Source organism: Notamacropus eugenii, chromosome 2 (assembly GCF_028372415.1).
Source record: "Notamacropus eugenii isolate mMacEug1 chromosome 2, mMacEug1.pri_v2, whole genome shotgun sequence".
In the NCBI taxonomy this organism is placed as follows: Eukaryota; Metazoa; Chordata; class Mammalia; order Diprotodontia; family Macropodidae; genus Notamacropus; species Notamacropus eugenii.
Window position 1 is genome coordinate 98,011,711 of NC_092873.1, and position 17,718 is coordinate 98,029,428.

The following is a 17,718-nucleotide window of genomic DNA, read 5'->3' on the forward strand; positions in this document are numbered from 1 at the left end:
TATAAAGCCACTGTAGAACCCGGGGAAAGAAAACAAAACCCAACATGATTCTTACCCTTGGAAGGAATATGTTAGCTGTCTAAAAGTCATAAGAAGAATGTTATTTGTTCAGTCATTTCAGTCCTGTTCGACTCTTCGTGACCCTATTTGGGGTTTTCTTGGCAGAGATACTGGAGTAGTTTGCCATTTCCTTCTCCAGCTCATTTTACAGATGATAAAACTGAGGCAAACAGGGTTAAGTGACTTGCCCGGGATCACACTGCTAGTTGTGTCTGAAGCTAGATTTGAACTCAGAAAGATGAATCTTCCTGACTTCCAGACCAGGCATTCTATCCGCTGTGCCACCCAACTGCCCAGAATACATGATAATGCACTTGCAAATGCAGAGAGAGTGCTTCATTAAAGACAGGACAAGCAGAAGGGAAATTTGGCCAAAAAAGAGAGCAGCATGTGCCTGTCCCCTAAAGAGTAAAAGAGAGCAGCCAGATGGAGTTGGATTAGAAGAAAAGGGGCCAGGGAACTGGTTGGAACATTGCAGATCCCCAAAATATGCAAGAGGGCAGAGGCTTATCCCCAGTCAATTCTATTCTCTTTGGCAAACTTTGTTATTAGAGTCAGCATAATTAGAGGAAGTCTCATGGTTTCTTCAATGAAAGGAGTCTCATGGTTGGCTCTGGCACCTCTGTTACTTATGGTTAATTCATACATCCACAAAGAAGTTCATCAGGAATCATCATCAGACTTTGTCCCTTCAAGGCACATCTTACCAAGAATATGACATGTTCAAACAGTCACTTTCAGCCTTCCTCACTGTCAGGAGTGCTCCTCATTCAGTGTGTCCCCTATGGTGCGTGTGGGGCAAGCTGATCTTGGGATGCCAGATTTGGTCTCCAAAGCTGTCTCTGGGGTATAGCTCAGTGCTACCCCATCTTTGTTTCAGTGGTCCAAGGACATGGAATCTCTGCATGAATGACCTCAGATGGGTAAAAAGGAAAGCTCTCTCACCTTAGCATACTGAATTCTGGTCCCCATGGCTCCATAAATAGGGATGCAGCTCGCCCTCAACCTCAGCCACACAGCGAATGAACAATGTAGCGGACCCATCTGCTTCTCCTTCATAGGCTGTCTCTCTCTCCCCCACCATATCTCTCTCCCCTTTTGCCAGTCATGATTGGCATGTGCTTTTTATTCACACTATTTTAAGATCTTATGGAGCCAGCTGTCTCTCCTCCCTAAGCAAGCTGGGGAACCCAAACCTCAAAGCCATATGATCTAGCTTAATTAAGATAACACCATTGCAAAGTCCCAGGCTTACTCCTGATGGTTTTTATTGTAACACATCTGATATTCTTTAGTGATCATCTCTCTGGACGTCTGAGTGATTGAATCCTTGGTTTGTGGTGCTCCTGTGTCCCATCTTGTGAGTTTGTTTGTGTAGATAAAACACCTGTGCTCTTTTGTGACCAATCAATAAAGAGGAGTTCTGTTCTGCTTATTTTGCAGGAGAGCTCATTTCATTTTCTTTATTTACTCTATCCATTTGGGATCTTAGAAACTGGATAGCTGACTGTTATAGGCTATCAGAGAAATCCACGCATGGACTGAGATGTATTTTAGGAGGTTGGTACCAGTTATGAGTCACAAAAAATGTATAGAAGCTCTATAGTCCAGCCAAACTGAAGTGTATATCATTCCCATTCCAACCCTGCCTTCTCCTGTCTCTCTACCCTTTGCTGACCCTTTTCTCACACTGCCAGGCTGCTTTCATTCCTGTCCATTGAAATCCCTTCTTTTTTTTGGCCCAATCTACAAACATTTTCCCCTTCTCTGAGGAGATTATTGGACAGGTTTTGGATCGTTGATTAGAAATTCACCACTATTTTTGATGCTGCCTCTTGCCCTTTGACAGAGCAACCAAGGCCAGGATTAGGAAATGACGTCAATGACAATAATCAAGGAACATACAGTCTGACTCCTTCCACCCCCAAATTCAACATCCCTCTCATGATATCTTACTCATACAGTGAACACTGGGGGCATCAAATATTGGTTAAAGAAACACAAAATGAAAACTCTAGAGCAGAAAGGATTCCAAGATACACATTCTCACATACAGATTTCCGTTATGAAAAAGAAAAAAAAATCAAGTTCACTGCATTCTTTCTAAGCATCAGACAGAAGCTGGCTGACTACATTGGGGTTGTGATCATAGTGAATTCTTAAAATGGAGAGTCAGTAATATGCTGCCACAGATAAACTGCCTGTATAACAATTCATTCATTTCTGACTATTTTGTGCTGAAGTGTCTTCTAGAACAAGAAGGGAGGTTAAGTTGTTTCTAGTAATGGGGAAAAAAAACCTTAAGTGTAGAAAACTTTGTAATGAGAAAAATAAGATGGTCCTATCCCTTCTAAATCTCTACTACTCAAGATAAGGCAAACTCCAAATTTAAGGAAAGAGGGAACAAGGAATTTTGTTTTTTAAGCTACAAGCAAGAAGGTTAACCACATTTTTTTTCAGGTTAGGAAAAATATCCTTGGCAGTCTGAAACCACAAATCTGACACTGTTAATGACTAACACCCCCTAGAGGGGCTTATATATGCATCTATACATCCCCTTGGCTGGGATTGAAACTTTCCTTGTGAATACTAAATCAAGTGAATTCACCTTGGACTGTGGTGAGGTCTAAAAGCTGAGGAGGCTTGTGTTAAATCAGCTTTACTCTAGGCTTTGGTTCTCAGGCTAATAGCCACAAATTCAACTTAATGAGAGCTCCCAAAGAAGTCTATGACAGCTTTGCTAAATTATGAGCAAAGGGACCCCAAGCAGGAGTGTGGAAATTGTTTGCTTTGGCTAGGGGAAGGTGGCTGGGGCCCCAGCCTGGGTGTTTGCCTGACAGGTTGACTTGATAAGTAGGCTGCTAATAAAGCACTGCTTGGTGATGGTCCTCATACCATCTGCCATGTGCTGATAGAGGCCCATGACTGCTGTCCCCTCAGGCATGCCAGCTTGACGGAAGCAAAGATTTCACTAATCACAAGTGCTTTTGGCTTCCTTTGCCATCCCTACTATTACTAAGTAACCCAGTGCTTTTTTTTTTTTAAATGATGGTTGTATAAAAACCAAATCCTTGAACCCTTATTTTATTTGTTGAGATGAATTAACATTCCTCACAGTTTGTATTCAGGAAAAAGGCCACCTCAGCTGCCCCTACACTGTATAAGGCCTGTGCACCTTCCCTCATTCTGCAGTTGCCCTTATCTCCTTGGGCCAGAAGGTCAAATACATTTCATTGCAGACAATTGCAGATTACACACATCATGGCTGTTGTTGAGTTTTAATGGGAAATATCCTGGGAGTTTCTCCTAAAAAGTTCTGGCTCTGATTGCCACTTATTTTTGTAAGGTTCCTTGAGGGCAGGAACAGTGGTTGCAATGAAAGAAATGCTTCAAGGAGGAAATGAAGAAAAAGGGTATAGAGAGACAGGAAAATTTCCACTGTATTAGAAGGCGGGAGAGTAGAAGAATGTGACATGATGGAGGAAAGAAAAAAGATGGATCCCTGAACACTTAGACTTAAGTAACAGATAGAGTGTTCTTCCTGTGTAAGGGAGATTTCTGTGCTATTTCTTTCTTTTTAAAAAACTTCTTTTAAAAATTTAATCTAGTATATTTTAATCAGCAAAATTATGCCTTCTCTTTGCACCTGCTTGCGCTCCTCCCTCACAATTTAGAAAGTCCCCAATCTTTCCTCCAGTTAGAAATCAGATATCTTCTGTTATATGTTTCCTTTTAATTAATTGGATTTATTTGATTGTTTTTAATGTACTGAAGTCTGTCAGCCCTGGTATTCGGGGTCCAGGTCTAAGATGAGGAAGTCTGGTCCCTGTTTGTCGAGCAATTGCCAGACGTTGCCCAATAAAGCGAATGCCTGGAATCTCAAGCCTTTGTTTCCTCAATCATTTCATTTTTCAACCAGCACATCTTCCTTCTCTCGCATTTGAGAAAGAAGGAAAAGTAAAACCTCCATCGCAAATCCAAGGAGTCAGGTAAAACAAACTCCTACATTGGCCATGTTAAAAAAAAAATCTCATTCTTCATTGTGAATCCTTCACCTCTCTTTCAGGAAGTGGGGAGCATTTTTTTTTCATCATGAGTCTTCTGGAATCATCATTGGCCATCAGAGGTCTTGAGCCTTTCCAAGTTGTTTGTCTTTCCATTACAACATTGTCATCGTTTTCCTGGTTTTGCTTACTTCACTCTTTATCAGTTCATATAAGTCTTCCTGGGTTTGTCTGAAATCTTCTTCATCATAGTGTTCCATTTATATGCTATAACTTGCTAAGCCTTTTCCTAGTTGATGTGTGGCCTCTCAGTTTCCAATGCTCTGCCACCACAAAAAGAGCCGTGATAAATATTTTTTCACTCAGGATGAATTCTTCCCTTAATCTACCTGCTTTTTTTCTCCTTTTTCCTTGTGTTTCTCTGTTTTGTGAAATGTATTATTGTACCCAGTGCTGCACATATATGTATTCTTCCCTCCTTTGATTGACACAGATGAGAGGGAGGTTCAAGCTTCAGGTGCTCCCCATACCCTTTTCCTTCTTGTATGTAGACTTCTACTTGACAACTCCAACTATGTGAGATACCCTTTAGGAAATTCTTCTTCCCCTTCAATTCTCTTCTTTTAAGATCATCAAGACAAAACAGAACCATTCCCAAGCCTTTTTTCTCTATATTAACCGTGTTGAAGATAAGAATTCTGAGGGCACACAGGTATCATCTCCCCATGATAGAATGCAAGTAGTTTATCCATGGTTGGTCTCTTGTAATTGTTTACTCATGCCGACTTTTTAATATTGTAATGAACTCCTGTGTTTGCATTTCAGAATTTCTAGGCAGCTCTGGTCTTTTTACCAGAAATGCTTAGAAGTCTCTTATTCAAATAGTATTTTTTTTTTCTGCTGTAGGATTCAGTTTTCTGGGGCAAGTTATTTTTAACTTTAACCCTATATCCTTTGCCTTCTAGACTATTGTATTCCAGCTCCCCCACTTCTTTATGGAGGCAGCTGCCAAATCTTGTGTGAGCCTGACTGTGGCTCTTTTGTACTTGAATTCTTTTTCTTTTTTTTCTGGCTGCTTGTAGTATTTTTTCTTTGATATGGAAAACTCAAGATTTTGGTTATGATGTTCTTGGAAGTTTTAATTTTGGGGTTTCTTGCAGTACTTCTACTTTGTCCTCTGGTTCTAAGAGATCTGTCTACTTTTATTTTGTGATTTCTTTTTTTTTTCAATTTTTTTAAGTTTTATTTTTATTAATATTTATTTTTTAATTAATTTTAGTTTTCAACGTTCATTTTCACAAGATTTTGAGTAACAAATTTTCTCCCCATCTCTCCCCTCCCCCACCCCATGACACCATATATTATGATAACCCCTTCCTCCAATCTGCCGTATCTTCTATGACACCTCTTCGTTCCCTTATTCCCATCTTCCGTCTTTTCATGTAAGGCAAGATAGATTTCTATACCCCATTACTTGTATTTCTTATTTCCCAGTTGCATGCAAAATCAATTCTCAACATCCATTCCTAAAACTCTGAGTTCCATCTTCTTTTCCTTCCTTCCTCCCCATACATACCCACTGAGAAGGCAAGCAATTCAATACAGGCTATACATGTGTAGTTATGGAAGACTTCCATAATAGTCATGTTGTGAAAGACTGACTATATTTCCTTCCATCCTATCCTGACCCCCATTTATTCTATTCTCTCTTTTGACCTTATCCATCCTCAAAAGTGTTTACTTCTAATTACCCCCCTCCTCTAATTTGCCCTTTCTTCTAGCTTCACTCCTCCACACACTACTTATCCCCTTCTCCCCTACTTTCCTGTAGTTTAGGATAGATTTTTCATACCAAATTGAGTGTACATGTTATTCCTTCCTTAAGGCAAATGTGATGAAAGTAAGCTTTACTTTTTCCCTCTCATCTCCCCCTTTTACCCTCCATTTCTTGCCTCATTTATGAGAGATAATTTGACCCATTCCATTTCTCCCTTTCTCCTCCCAATATATTCCTCTCTTACCCCTTAATTGTATTTTTTGAGGTATCATCCCTTCGTATTCAACTCACCCTGTGCCCTCTGTCTATATGTATATAATCCCTCCAATGACCCAAATACTGAGAAAAGTATCAAGAGTTAAAAACATTTTCTTTCCATGTAGGAATGTAAACAGTTCAACTTTAGTAAGTCCTTTATGATTTCTCTTTCTTGTTTACCTTTTCATGCTTCTCTTGATTCTTGTGTGGGAAAGTCACATTTTCTATTCAGTTCTGATCTTTTCATCAAGAATGCTTGAAAGTCCTTTATTTCACTGAATGACCATTTTCCCCCTGAAGTATTATTTTTAGTTTTGCTGGATAGGTGATTCTTGGTTTAAATCCTAGTTCCTTTGACTTCTGGAATATTATATTCTAAGCCCTTTCATCCCTTAAGCTCCTAGATTTTGTGTTATCCTGATTGTATTTCCACAATACTTGAGTGGTTTCTTTCTGGCTGTTTGCAATATTTTCTCCTTGATCTGAGAACTGGAATCTGGCTACAATATTCCTAGGAGTTTTTCTTTTCAGATCTCTTTCAGGAGGTGATTGGTGGATTCTTTCAATATTTATTTTACCCTCTGGTTCTAGAATGTCAGGGCAGTTTTCCTTGATAATTTCATGAAAGATGATGTCTAGGCTCTTTTTTTCATCATGACTTTCAGGTAGTCCCATAATTGTTTAAATTTAAATTTATTTATTTAAGTTTTCAACATTCATTTCCACAAAATTTTGGGTTCCAAATTTTCTCCCCATTTCTCCCTTCTCCCCACCCCAAAAACACTGAGCATTCTAATTACCCCTATCACCAATCTGCCCTCCCTTCCTTTATCCCCATCTTCTCTTTTGTGCTGTAGGGCAAGATAACTTTCTATACCCCATTACCTATATCTCTCATTTCCTAGTTGTATGCAAGAACAATACTCAACAGTTGTTCCTAAAACTTTGACTTCCAACTTCTCTTCCTCCCTCCCTCCCCACCCATCCCCTTTGGGAAGGCAAGCAATTCAATATAGGCCTATTTTATGATTTCTTAAAATATGAAATCTAAATTAGTTTTTTGGTCATGACTTTTCAGGCAGCCCAGTGAATCTTAAAGTATCTCTTCTTGATCTCTTTTCCAGGACAGCTGTTTTTGTTATGAGATATCTTACATTCCTTCTCTTTCTCCCCCAGTTTTTTGACTTTGTTTTTCAAAATTTCTTGTTGTCTCATTGACTCAACTATTTGGTCCATTCTAATTTTCAAGGATTTTGTTGCTGTGGGTAAGATTGGGTACCTCTTGTACCAAGCTGCTAATTCTATTTCCAATTCTTTCTTTAATGACTCTCATTTCTTTTATACTTTTCCTCTTGTGTTGTCATTACATTTCTGAAAACATTTTTTAAAACTACTGCTTCATTTTGTCCAATAATTTTAAGTAAAATTTTCCCTAAGTTGTGTTTTCCTTTGAGGCTTTGCTTGTAGGTATGTTGGAAGGGTTTGTGTCTTGAGCGTTCCTGTCACCATAATAATTGAGCAAGTATTTATTAATCACCTGCTTTATGCCAGGTTCTCAGATAGGACGCAGGGATGCAAAACCAGTAACAGAAAGTCTCTGTCCCCAAGAAGTTTATATTGTACCAGCATATGCAGAGATAAATACAAAATTTATGCAAAATAAAAATAAAGTGACTTGGGGGGAGGTACAGGCCTGGTGAGCACTAACAATTGGAGGGATCAGGAGAAGTCTACACAAGTGGAAAAGTAGCACTTGAGATGAGTTTCTAATGGAGTTAGAAACTTGAAGAGACAGAGTTGATGAAGGAGAGCATTCTGGGTATGGGGAACAGCTTATACATGGAGGGAGGAGATGGCATGTTATGTGTGGGGAACAGTAAGTAGTTAACTGGGCTGGAAGGTAATACATTACATTATTGATTTATAATAGGAAGATAGTATATGAGAGGAGAATTTGGATATCTGGACCATATCTTGATATGTAGAAATGATGGGCTCCTGGCCACAGATAGACAAAATAAGGATAAATATAAATTTTTCTGGAATCTTACAAATTAAATTAAAAGTTTTAAACTGAAAAGGAACAGGGAAGGAAAAAACTCCCAGAGTATATCCAAATAAGCTACATGTCCTAGAGGGTAGCTAACATATAGCAAGAAAGACCTTCGGTGAAACAGTGGAAGAGTTCTGGAAGGATATTCCTGATTCAGCATGATGAGGCTGGGGAAAGGCTGGGTGTGGGTAAAAGAGCATTTCGTAGTAATAAGATAGGCTTCTGTAAGCCCTGTGGAGATCGTTTGGGGAAAGGGCAATGGTGGCAGGAAGATTAGTGAGACTGTGATTGGATTACATTTCAAACTAGCTAGGCAGAAAAAGGAAATAGAGAATACACTTGGAAAGCACATCATAAGCTTGGCAGAGAAGCATAATCAGGACACCTGCTGGAGCATTCCCTGCCAAAGGCAGAGGACCGGGGGGCAGCAGGGTGGGGAGAGTGTGGCAATAGTCCTGATGTGTTAATCCCTCATCTGAGGGAATGTGTTCAATTCTGGGCACTACTTTTTTGGGGGAAGGACATTGATCAATGGCTAATATCTGTAGGAAGAAGATGAAGATGGTGAGGGGACTAAGTATATATGATGACGATGACTGATACCACAAGATGATTAAGGGAACTGGGAGTGTTTAGCCTAGAGAAGAGAAAATTTAGCATGGACTTGATAGTTTTGTTCATATATCTGAAAATGTGGGAAAAGAATTAAATTTATTCTCTCTGGTCCTTGGCTATAGTGGGTAGATGTTACAAAAGAGACAGATTTATGGAAAGGTTAACTTCAAAACAATTGTGCCTATCCAAAAAGGAGAATGGAAGGTAGTGGGCACTCCCTTCCTAGAAGGGTTCAAGCAAAGAAAGACAGTATTGCAAGGGGATTCTTGTTTAGGCACAGCCTGGACTAGGGGTTCTCTTAATCCCCTTCCAGCTGTAATGCTATATGGTTCTGTGCAATGTTACCAACAGAAGGAATGCAGAAAACACTGCTAGTGAAGATGAGGCTTGGACAAAAATCCAAAAAGCCTCAGGGAACACAGATTTATTTGTTTTTTAAATAAGCTTGATGTTTTATTATTCTAGACTTGACCAACACCAGCAAATCCATATATAAAATAAAAGAAAAAGAAGATTGTATATGAAATGGCAAATATCTTTTATCACTTTTTAAAAAAGAGTATATAATGAAAAATATATTATATTATACTTCATTACATTATATTATAGCTATTCTTTATGATATCTAGCTTGGTGGATATGTATTGGCAATTTTCTTCTCTTCCCCCTTTCTGTTTTTCAGTTTCCAAACTGTCCTGCTTAAGGCAAGATGGGGGACTTCAGCTAGCTGGCTATGTCCTGTTTCACCAGGTGGAACAAGTAACAAAGGGAAATGCCAGTCTAGACCTGATTCTCATCAACAAGGAGGACCTAGACACTGACCATATGAAATCTGGGGGTCGGGTGACTACTCCATCATAAAGTGATAGAAGAAAGGAAGCTGGGCTTAGACTAACATGTACCCAGATTTGGCAAGAGCAGATTTCAAAGGCTTCAGAGATAGGAAATGCAGGAGCCGATGGAGTAATATTTTGCATGGGAATGAGAAGGAAATTTGGGAGACACAAGCACAAATGATTCCAGTGAGCAGGATAAGGGGAAGCTACCTATGAAGAGTGACGTGGACACACAGGGAACACATTAGTAAACTCAAATTTTTAAAACACATTTACTCAAGATAGAAGAAAGGGGGAAAAATTGAGGATGAATACAAAAGAGTAGCATGGTCCTGTTAAAATTACGTCAATATTGCTAAAACTCAGAATGGGCTGAGACTGGTGATGAACACTTAGGTCAACAGAAAGGGTTTTTATTTGTTAAAGAAAAGAGAAATACTAAGAAAAAAGGGATAAGCTTAAGGTGAATAGGATGATGAAAATGCACAATGAGGTAAGAGGGTCAAACTGTACAATCTTTACTTGACTTCTCTTTTCTCTGCCAAGGAGAATGGAAAGGACAGAACAAGAAGGGAGTGTGTGTGTGTGTGTGTGTGTGCGTGTTCGTCCTTCGTTGCCAAAAAAGACGATGCCATCAGAGAAATGATGACATGACTTGCACTTGACTTTGAGTGAGGGAGTGCTGTGCAGGTCCAAGATGAAGGCAGAGGTAGTTGGTCAGTATTTAGCTGCCTTCCATGAGTTCCGATCACTGTGCCCAGATGAAGCACACATTCTACAGTAAAGCAAAAGTGAGTGGAGATGTTTGCTGAGCCATTGTCAGCAATATTTCATAGGGTTATAGATTTAGAACTGGAAGTGCCCTTGGAAGTTATTAAGTCCAACTCCTTCATTTTACGGATGAGGAAACTGAGGCCCAGAGAGGCTCTCCCAAGAGCATATAACTAGTGAATGTCTGAAGTCAGATTTGAATCTAGGGCTTTTGACTCCAAATCCAGTAGTCCTGTCCATTTTATTTACTAGGCTGGCTCTCAGAAGGAGCCTAGAGGATATGAAAATGGCTAAATGGCTAAAATATTATAAATGTTAAATGCCACTTTTTTCTTTAAAGAAAATAGAAAAAGTCTGCAAATGATAAACTACTCATTTTTTTTTTTTTAGGTATGGAGAACTCCCAGTGGAAAAACTTCCTCTACTGATGTAGATGGACAACTCATGCGTAACTTAATAGCCTTAAGGAGCTGTTTGGGACAATGAGAAATTAAGTGACTTACCCAGGATCACACAACTTTAGTATTTCATGGTGCAGTAGATAGAGCACCGGACTTGGAATCAGAAAGACTTTCAAATCTGACCCTGGGCAAATCACTTAACCCTGCTAACCCTGAAACCCTCAGTTTCCTCATCTGCAAAATGAGCTGGAGAAGGAAATGGCAAACCACTCCAGTATCTTTGCCAAGAAAACCCCAAATGGGATCATGAAGTGTTGGACATGATTGAAAAAATAACTGAACACCACAACAGCCCCAACTTCATGACTCCAGTTTATCCATGAAACTATGCTGACTTTTGACCTGGCAGACTTTTATTACTGGCAGAATTCTACAGAATTTCATTAAGGTGTTGGTTTTTGAGTACTTACAAAGTGGAAACAGTGATCGTTATATCCTAGCACTGCATCTAGTCATGAGAGACTAAAGTCATTTTCATTTTTGACTGGTTTACTAGACCAGGTGATGAGAAAAATGATGCAGACACAGCATACATAGTATTGCACACTCTCTTTAGATTTCAGCCAAGCACTTGGGGTCATAGAATTGCACATTTGGAACTAGAAGGGACATTACAGGGTCACCTCATCTAATTTCCTTATTTTATAGATGAGAAAACTGAGGCCCATAGAAGTTGTGACTTGCCCAACATCCCACAGCTACAGAGCTTAGATTTGAACTTCATTCTTATAACTCCAGATTTAGACTCTTCTTGATATGTCATGCTACCATATTCTGTCTGTTGACAATAAGACAGTATGGGCTAGGCTCTAGATGATAGATAGGCAGATATGGAATTGGCTGAATGTCCAGATCATAGAAGAATCTTTACTAGGCTGATGCTGTGTTGGAGACAGGTCTCTAGTGGAATATCACCAGGATTTATACTAGGCCCTGTGGAGTTTAGTATTTTCATCAATGACTCAGATGAAGCCACAGATGACATGCTTGTCAAATGTGTAGGTGACCTCCAGGCAGGAAAACACATCTAACACATGGGATGATGAAATCTGGATAAAAAAAAATATCTTGATGGGCCAGAATTTTAGGTCAAGTACCGAAAGATGAAAATAGGGACGAATGAAAAATCCTGTACTTGGGGTTCCAGAAATCAACTCCCCCAATATGGGATGCACTAAAATGTTTACCCTGTGATTGTTTTTAATATCCTTAATCCTGAAGTGTTTATCTGTTATTGCAGTATTTATATGTGGTTGGCAGCGAGTGGGCAAACCAGTGACAGGAGACACACTAATATGGAAACCTTAGGTCATCATACGAAACTTAAACAAGTTTCCAAGCCATGACCTAGTTCCTGTGTGTTTGGAGAAGGTTGGGCAAAGAAGGGAATTTCCCTCTTGGTGATGGAGAACAATACAAGTGGATCACTTAAGGAGGGAGTGCAAAGCCACATGCTGCATCAGTGCTATGCCCATGTGTGAATGTTGCCTGCCCTGGAGGGCTGAGAACTGGGAAGGAAGGGCTGGAAATTCACCAAATGGCTGTTCTAGTGTACATGCATGTACATACATGCAGATGAATGCACACACACAGATATACACACACTTACACCCAAATACAGACTGCCCCCCTCACGTACACCTTCCCCCCTCCTGCCGCATGTAATCCATTGTCCTTATTCGGTGGTATCAGCATCAGCAGAATAGAATAGGCTGTTCCGGATTCATTCTCAAGGCTTCCTCCTAGTAAAGATGCTCTTACCTGTTGGACAAGACTCACCTTTTTTCTGCAGTAAGTTTTGCCTGGCCTTGAGGAATGCCAGGATATCAGTGTCTGTCTGACTGTCTCCAGTGAAAGGGATGGATGAAGGGCTTCTCAAGACCCTAAAATAATTGTATTTCATATATTACATAAGGCAACCAAGATCTGACATTTGTATAATGCTTTTAACTTTTAAAAATGCTTTCACATCTGTCATCTCATCTTATCAGCAGGGGAGCAGCACTGTGTTGAGGAAGGAGCCCTCACTGAATTTAGTCGGAAGACCCAGGCTCCAATCTTCTTAGCTCCACTGTGCACTCCCTCTATGACTTTCAGTGAGTCACTAAAACCTTTCTGAACTTTGGTTTCCTCATTTGTAAAGACAGGGACATGGACTAGATACTAAGGTGCCTTTCAGTCTTAAATACTCCATTTAAATATTGCATTTTCCACAAGCAGCACTGCTTATATTGGCGTCTACCATCATCATACTCCTTCCCTCTCCCCAAACCCTCCCCATCCAAGTTCATCAGCAGGAAATCCACCCTTAGGGAGGCAGTATCAGTTGTGGTACTCACTCTTCATTCATCTCTGTCCCTCTGATTGGAGGGTTGGAGGGCAGAGCAAAAACTCCCAAAGCCTCCATTTAGAGAGGGCTTAAGCCCAGTCAATGTACTCTTCATTTCACACCCAGCCCAGCTATGGGTTATGATTGGATTTGACTCTGCCATCATCATGCCCCTTCTTCCCTCACTGGATACCCTTCCCCCCAATCATCTCCCACCCCCACTCCCTTTTCAATTTCCTTTTGTGTGTTGCCTTCTCCTGTTAGACTGTAAACTTCTTGAGGAAAGGGACTATATTTCTTTTTCCTAATTGTATAACCAGCACTTAAAACAATTTCTGGCTCATAGCAGGTGCTTAATAAATGTTTCTTCTATCCTAAATACAACGATTCTAAAGTAAGTGATTGGTCAGTTTCTATTTTCTTTCCCATCCCTCTGGCAGTATTTTCCAATCTTGGTCTCTCAAACCCATGGAGGTTACAGGTTGAAGGCTCAGACAGGAGAACAGTGGTCCTGGGTCAGGGAGGGATGCCCAGCACCTGCACTGTGGCAGGTTCTAAGGATGCTTCTTAGCCTTTTAAAGTTGTGACACTTTTCCATTTGATTTTTGTAATGTTCTAATGATGTTCTCCACTTAAAACTAACAGTTATAACAGTGAGCATTTACGTAGCCCATGAAGGTTTGCAAAACACTTTACATATGTTGTCTCCTTTGATCCTCACAACCACCCTGGGGGGTAGACATCCCCATTTTTGTCCCCATTTTATGAATGAGGAAATTGAAGCCGACAATGGTGAAGTGACTTGTTCAGGATCACACAGCCAGTAAGCGTCTGAGGTCACATTTGAACTCAGGTCTTCCTGACTCCAAATCTTAGCACTCATTCCTGTGCCTTTTACGTAAGGGTTGTCTAACTTTAAAATTGAAGGGAAATGAGTTTGCTTCTCAGAGGACTGAATGACATACTCAGCGTAAATAGATACACCCTGGGATGTTCCAAAGCCAAGTCAGGAAGCCCTGTCGTCAGGGGCATTTCTTTCGCCTTCCTCCTCCGTGTCTGCTCTCTGTACAAACAGATTGGACAAACAGGCCAAGGGACTGCTAGGCTAATGGCTTTCTCTGCTGTCTCAAGACTTTTAAACAAATGTATTTCCCATTTACAGTCAATGGACTTCAAAAGCAAGCAGTTCTATACCAGCCAGTTTCACTTAGTTCTTGTGACCTACAATGAACAGTCCTTAGCATTTGTGGAGAGCTTGGTGGGGGCTTGTGGCAGGTCAGTGACCCTCCTCTGAAAGGCCATTTTCCCTGGGCAGGGGCCCAGGAGTTATCCTATGCTGGGTAGAAGGGAGCATTAGCTCTGTGTCCTGAGGTTTGAGAGCTGAGCATCAAGGCTGGGTTTGACGGACTTCCTCCTTGCCTGGTTCCCTCCCTCTGGCAAAATTAATTGAATTGAATCCAGTCCAATTCAACAAGCATTTTTAGGTTGTTTGCTGCCATTCAGTGGTCAGAGACTCCTCGTGGACAAAACTCCTTAAAATGGGTGTGTGCATGTGTGTGCAAGTGTGTCCAAATATATGCATATAGATACATATATAATGTTTTATTCATGCTCTCATTTTTTAAAAAACAAAGTGTCATTGTATAATGTTTGGGGTTCTTAATCTGGGAGTCTGTGGATAAGATTTCAAGGGACTTGTGAATTCGAATGGGAAAAAAATTATATTTTTATCTTCACTAACTTTTAAATGAATTTAAGCATTTCTTTCCTAATGAAAGTAGGCAACAGACATTATTCTGAGAAGGAGGCCTATTGGCTTCAACAGACTGATAGAAGAGTCTATGACATAGAAAAGGTTAAGAATCCTTGGGCCTAATGACTCATTCTCCCCTATCCAATGCTACCCTCCTCTTATGTAAACCAAATCAACACAAGGCCATATGGGACCATGCATGCCTCACTACACATCACTTTGCTGAGAAGCTGGAGGCATGCTTCACTGACGATCCTTAGAACTGGCTCTGCTCTGGGCGATTCTTCCCTTTCTCTGAAACTAGCTTCCCTTTTCATGTTCCCCAGATGCCTGCATGCCCAGAGAAGGCCTCCTGAGGCTCAGGGACATTGTGAAAACTGGGGAAGCAACTTGAGCTGACAGTTGGAAAGGGAAGCTCCTGGTATGATGGCTGTACCCAGAAACTTTCCTTTCACTCTAATGTTTGGATTTTAAAAGGCTTCTGATTTGTTTGAGGGCTGAGGGACCAAATATTTCTACTGATAACTCATGCAGCTTATCTTGGCTGCTGAGAGAGAGAGAGAGAGAGAGAGAGAGAGAGAGAGAGAGAGAGAGAGAGAGAGAGAGAGAGAGAGATATTAAGGTTGGATCTTCCCCAATACTTGGAGTCTCTGAGTACTCCAGCCTGTAATAATCTCTTCATCTTCTGAATTATAGCATTTACCATGCCAAACACTGGATACTTAGCATATTTTTTGGACTGTACCTCTGATTTAATTGGTATGGGGAACCTTCTACAGTCTTGCATATCGGCACTGACTCCATCACTTATTGTCTCAGAGAATTGCCTGGGACATAGAGGTGAAGTGACTTATGCAGGGTCATGCAGGACTCAGCTCTTCCTGACTCCCAGGCCAACTCTACCCATTATGTCCGGTGCATACTTAACACACACTTTCTGCTGTTGTTATTTCTTCATTTGTATTTTCCTCATTTCTCTATCTAGGCTATAAGCCCCCCAGTCCTTGAGGAGGTAGTGTGGCATAATGGAAACATCAGGAGGTATTACCAAATCTAAAGAATACTGAACTTGAGTTTGAATTCAGCCTATGTTATTAGCTCTGTAAACTGGGAAAGTTTACCTTTTTGAACCTCAGTTTCCCCATCTGTAAAGTGGAGATAATGATACAAGGTTTTTTAGTGGGATCAAATGAGGTACTGTATATAAAGTATTTTGTGAACTTTGTTAAGTACTGTATAAGTGTCAGAGGTGAGTCATAAAGACCTGGGTGTTTAGGTCCTGCTTATATGAGTTTAAGTCTGGCTTCAGACATTTACTAGTAGTATGACCCTGGGCAAGTCACTTAATCCTGTATGTCTCAGTTTCCTCATCATGAGCTGGAGAAGGAAATGGCAAACCACTCTGCTGTCTTTGCCAAGAAAACCCCCAATGGGGTCATGAAGAGTCAGACACAACTGAAATGAAGCAATACCAACAGCAACAGAAAGTCCTCTAACTTCTCTTAATACTACTACCTGTGGAGGGAATGTCCACACTGGATATTCCTCACCACAATGAACTAATAAGATTGGTTCTTTCCCTGTTCTGCAGAGCCCCTACCACACTAGTCATTATTATACAGGGCCTTTCGTGTCCTCTGTTGGTTGGCTGATTGGAATCTCTATTTGGACCAGATGGGAGATCTGAGTAGGAATAAAATGCTTCTCTGTTTTGTGGAAAGTACATATTGAATTCAGCCATTGAATCTCTTGGGTTCTAGGGGTGGAATGTCTTCTCCCTTTTTATAGTTTCTGAGCTGATTTCAGCTTCTGGCCTCACTTGAAAGTAAAATGGGCCCCAGGATTCACTTGGAAATAAAGTCAGCTTGTCAATAAAATGCTAATGCAGAGAAAGTTTTAGAAATGATTTGAGAAACTTCTCACCTCTGCCCTTTGATCATGCTTGGATTAGACTGGAGGAAATTCAGTAGTGAGACACAAGGGAACCCGGCCGGCCCTGAGGATGCCACCACCCTTATTGGACTTGGAAGTGTGTTGAGGTTTTTGGGTCAGTGTTGGCTAGCATGTGACCCTTTACTTCAAAGCAAGTCTGTCTTTGTTTAACCTTCTGCTTTGTGTCACTTATTATTTTAAAAGCTAACTTCTATATGTCCTTCCCAAGACCACAGAATTCCCAAGGCTTGGAAGACATCCAGTAAATATTTGTCTATGGTTCTCAGGCACTCGGGAGACCGCTGAGTGGTCAACCTAGGGCACTTCTGCTCCGCAGAGCCTCTGTGCTGGAAGGGGACTGCATTCATTCTTAGGATGTCCCCATGGTTTCCTCATCTCTCTTAATGCTAGTGGTACCTACTGTCTGCCTATTATCTCCAAATTATAGTATATATATACATACATATAGATATAGATCATATATATCTATACAGACAGATATATATTATCGATCTATAGTTTGTATATCATTATTTTCATGTTGCTTCCATTAAACTGCGAGATCCTTCAGAGCAAGAGATGTCTTTTGCCTTTCCTTGTATGCCCAGTGCTTAGCAAGTGCCTGGCGCACAGTAGATATTTAAAAATGACTATTGGCCTGTATGCTAGTATATGCTCAGTGGTGTAGTTCCCAGGAATAACCACAGAGTGGTGCAGTGACTCTATATAAGCCACTGGTACGTGCCTTGAAGAAGAATGATTTTGCTAGGGAGCTGAGTCTGTTGGAGATCCCAGGAGGCCTCTGGGACTTCTTGGGAGAAGTCAAGCCTACCTGGACAACAAGGCTGGGGAACTGTTTTTCTGCCCAC

At 40.6% G+C, this 17,718-nt stretch overlaps 1 protein-coding gene across 3 annotated transcripts in view; it reads right to left on the reverse strand.

The window, feature by feature from the left end:
* The window catches only part of KIF6 (kinesin family member 6), a 504,404-nt gene that overhangs the window by 904 nt on the left and 485,782 nt on the right, over window positions 1-17,718 (reverse strand). For all 3 annotated transcript variants that reach the window (XM_072642001.1, XM_072642002.1, XM_072642000.1), the window contains one exon: window positions 12,615-12,718. In XM_072642001.1, the coding sequence (XP_072498102.1) occupies window positions 12,615-12,718 (104 nt within the window). The remainder of the gene's footprint in view (window positions 1-12,614; window positions 12,719-17,718) is intronic.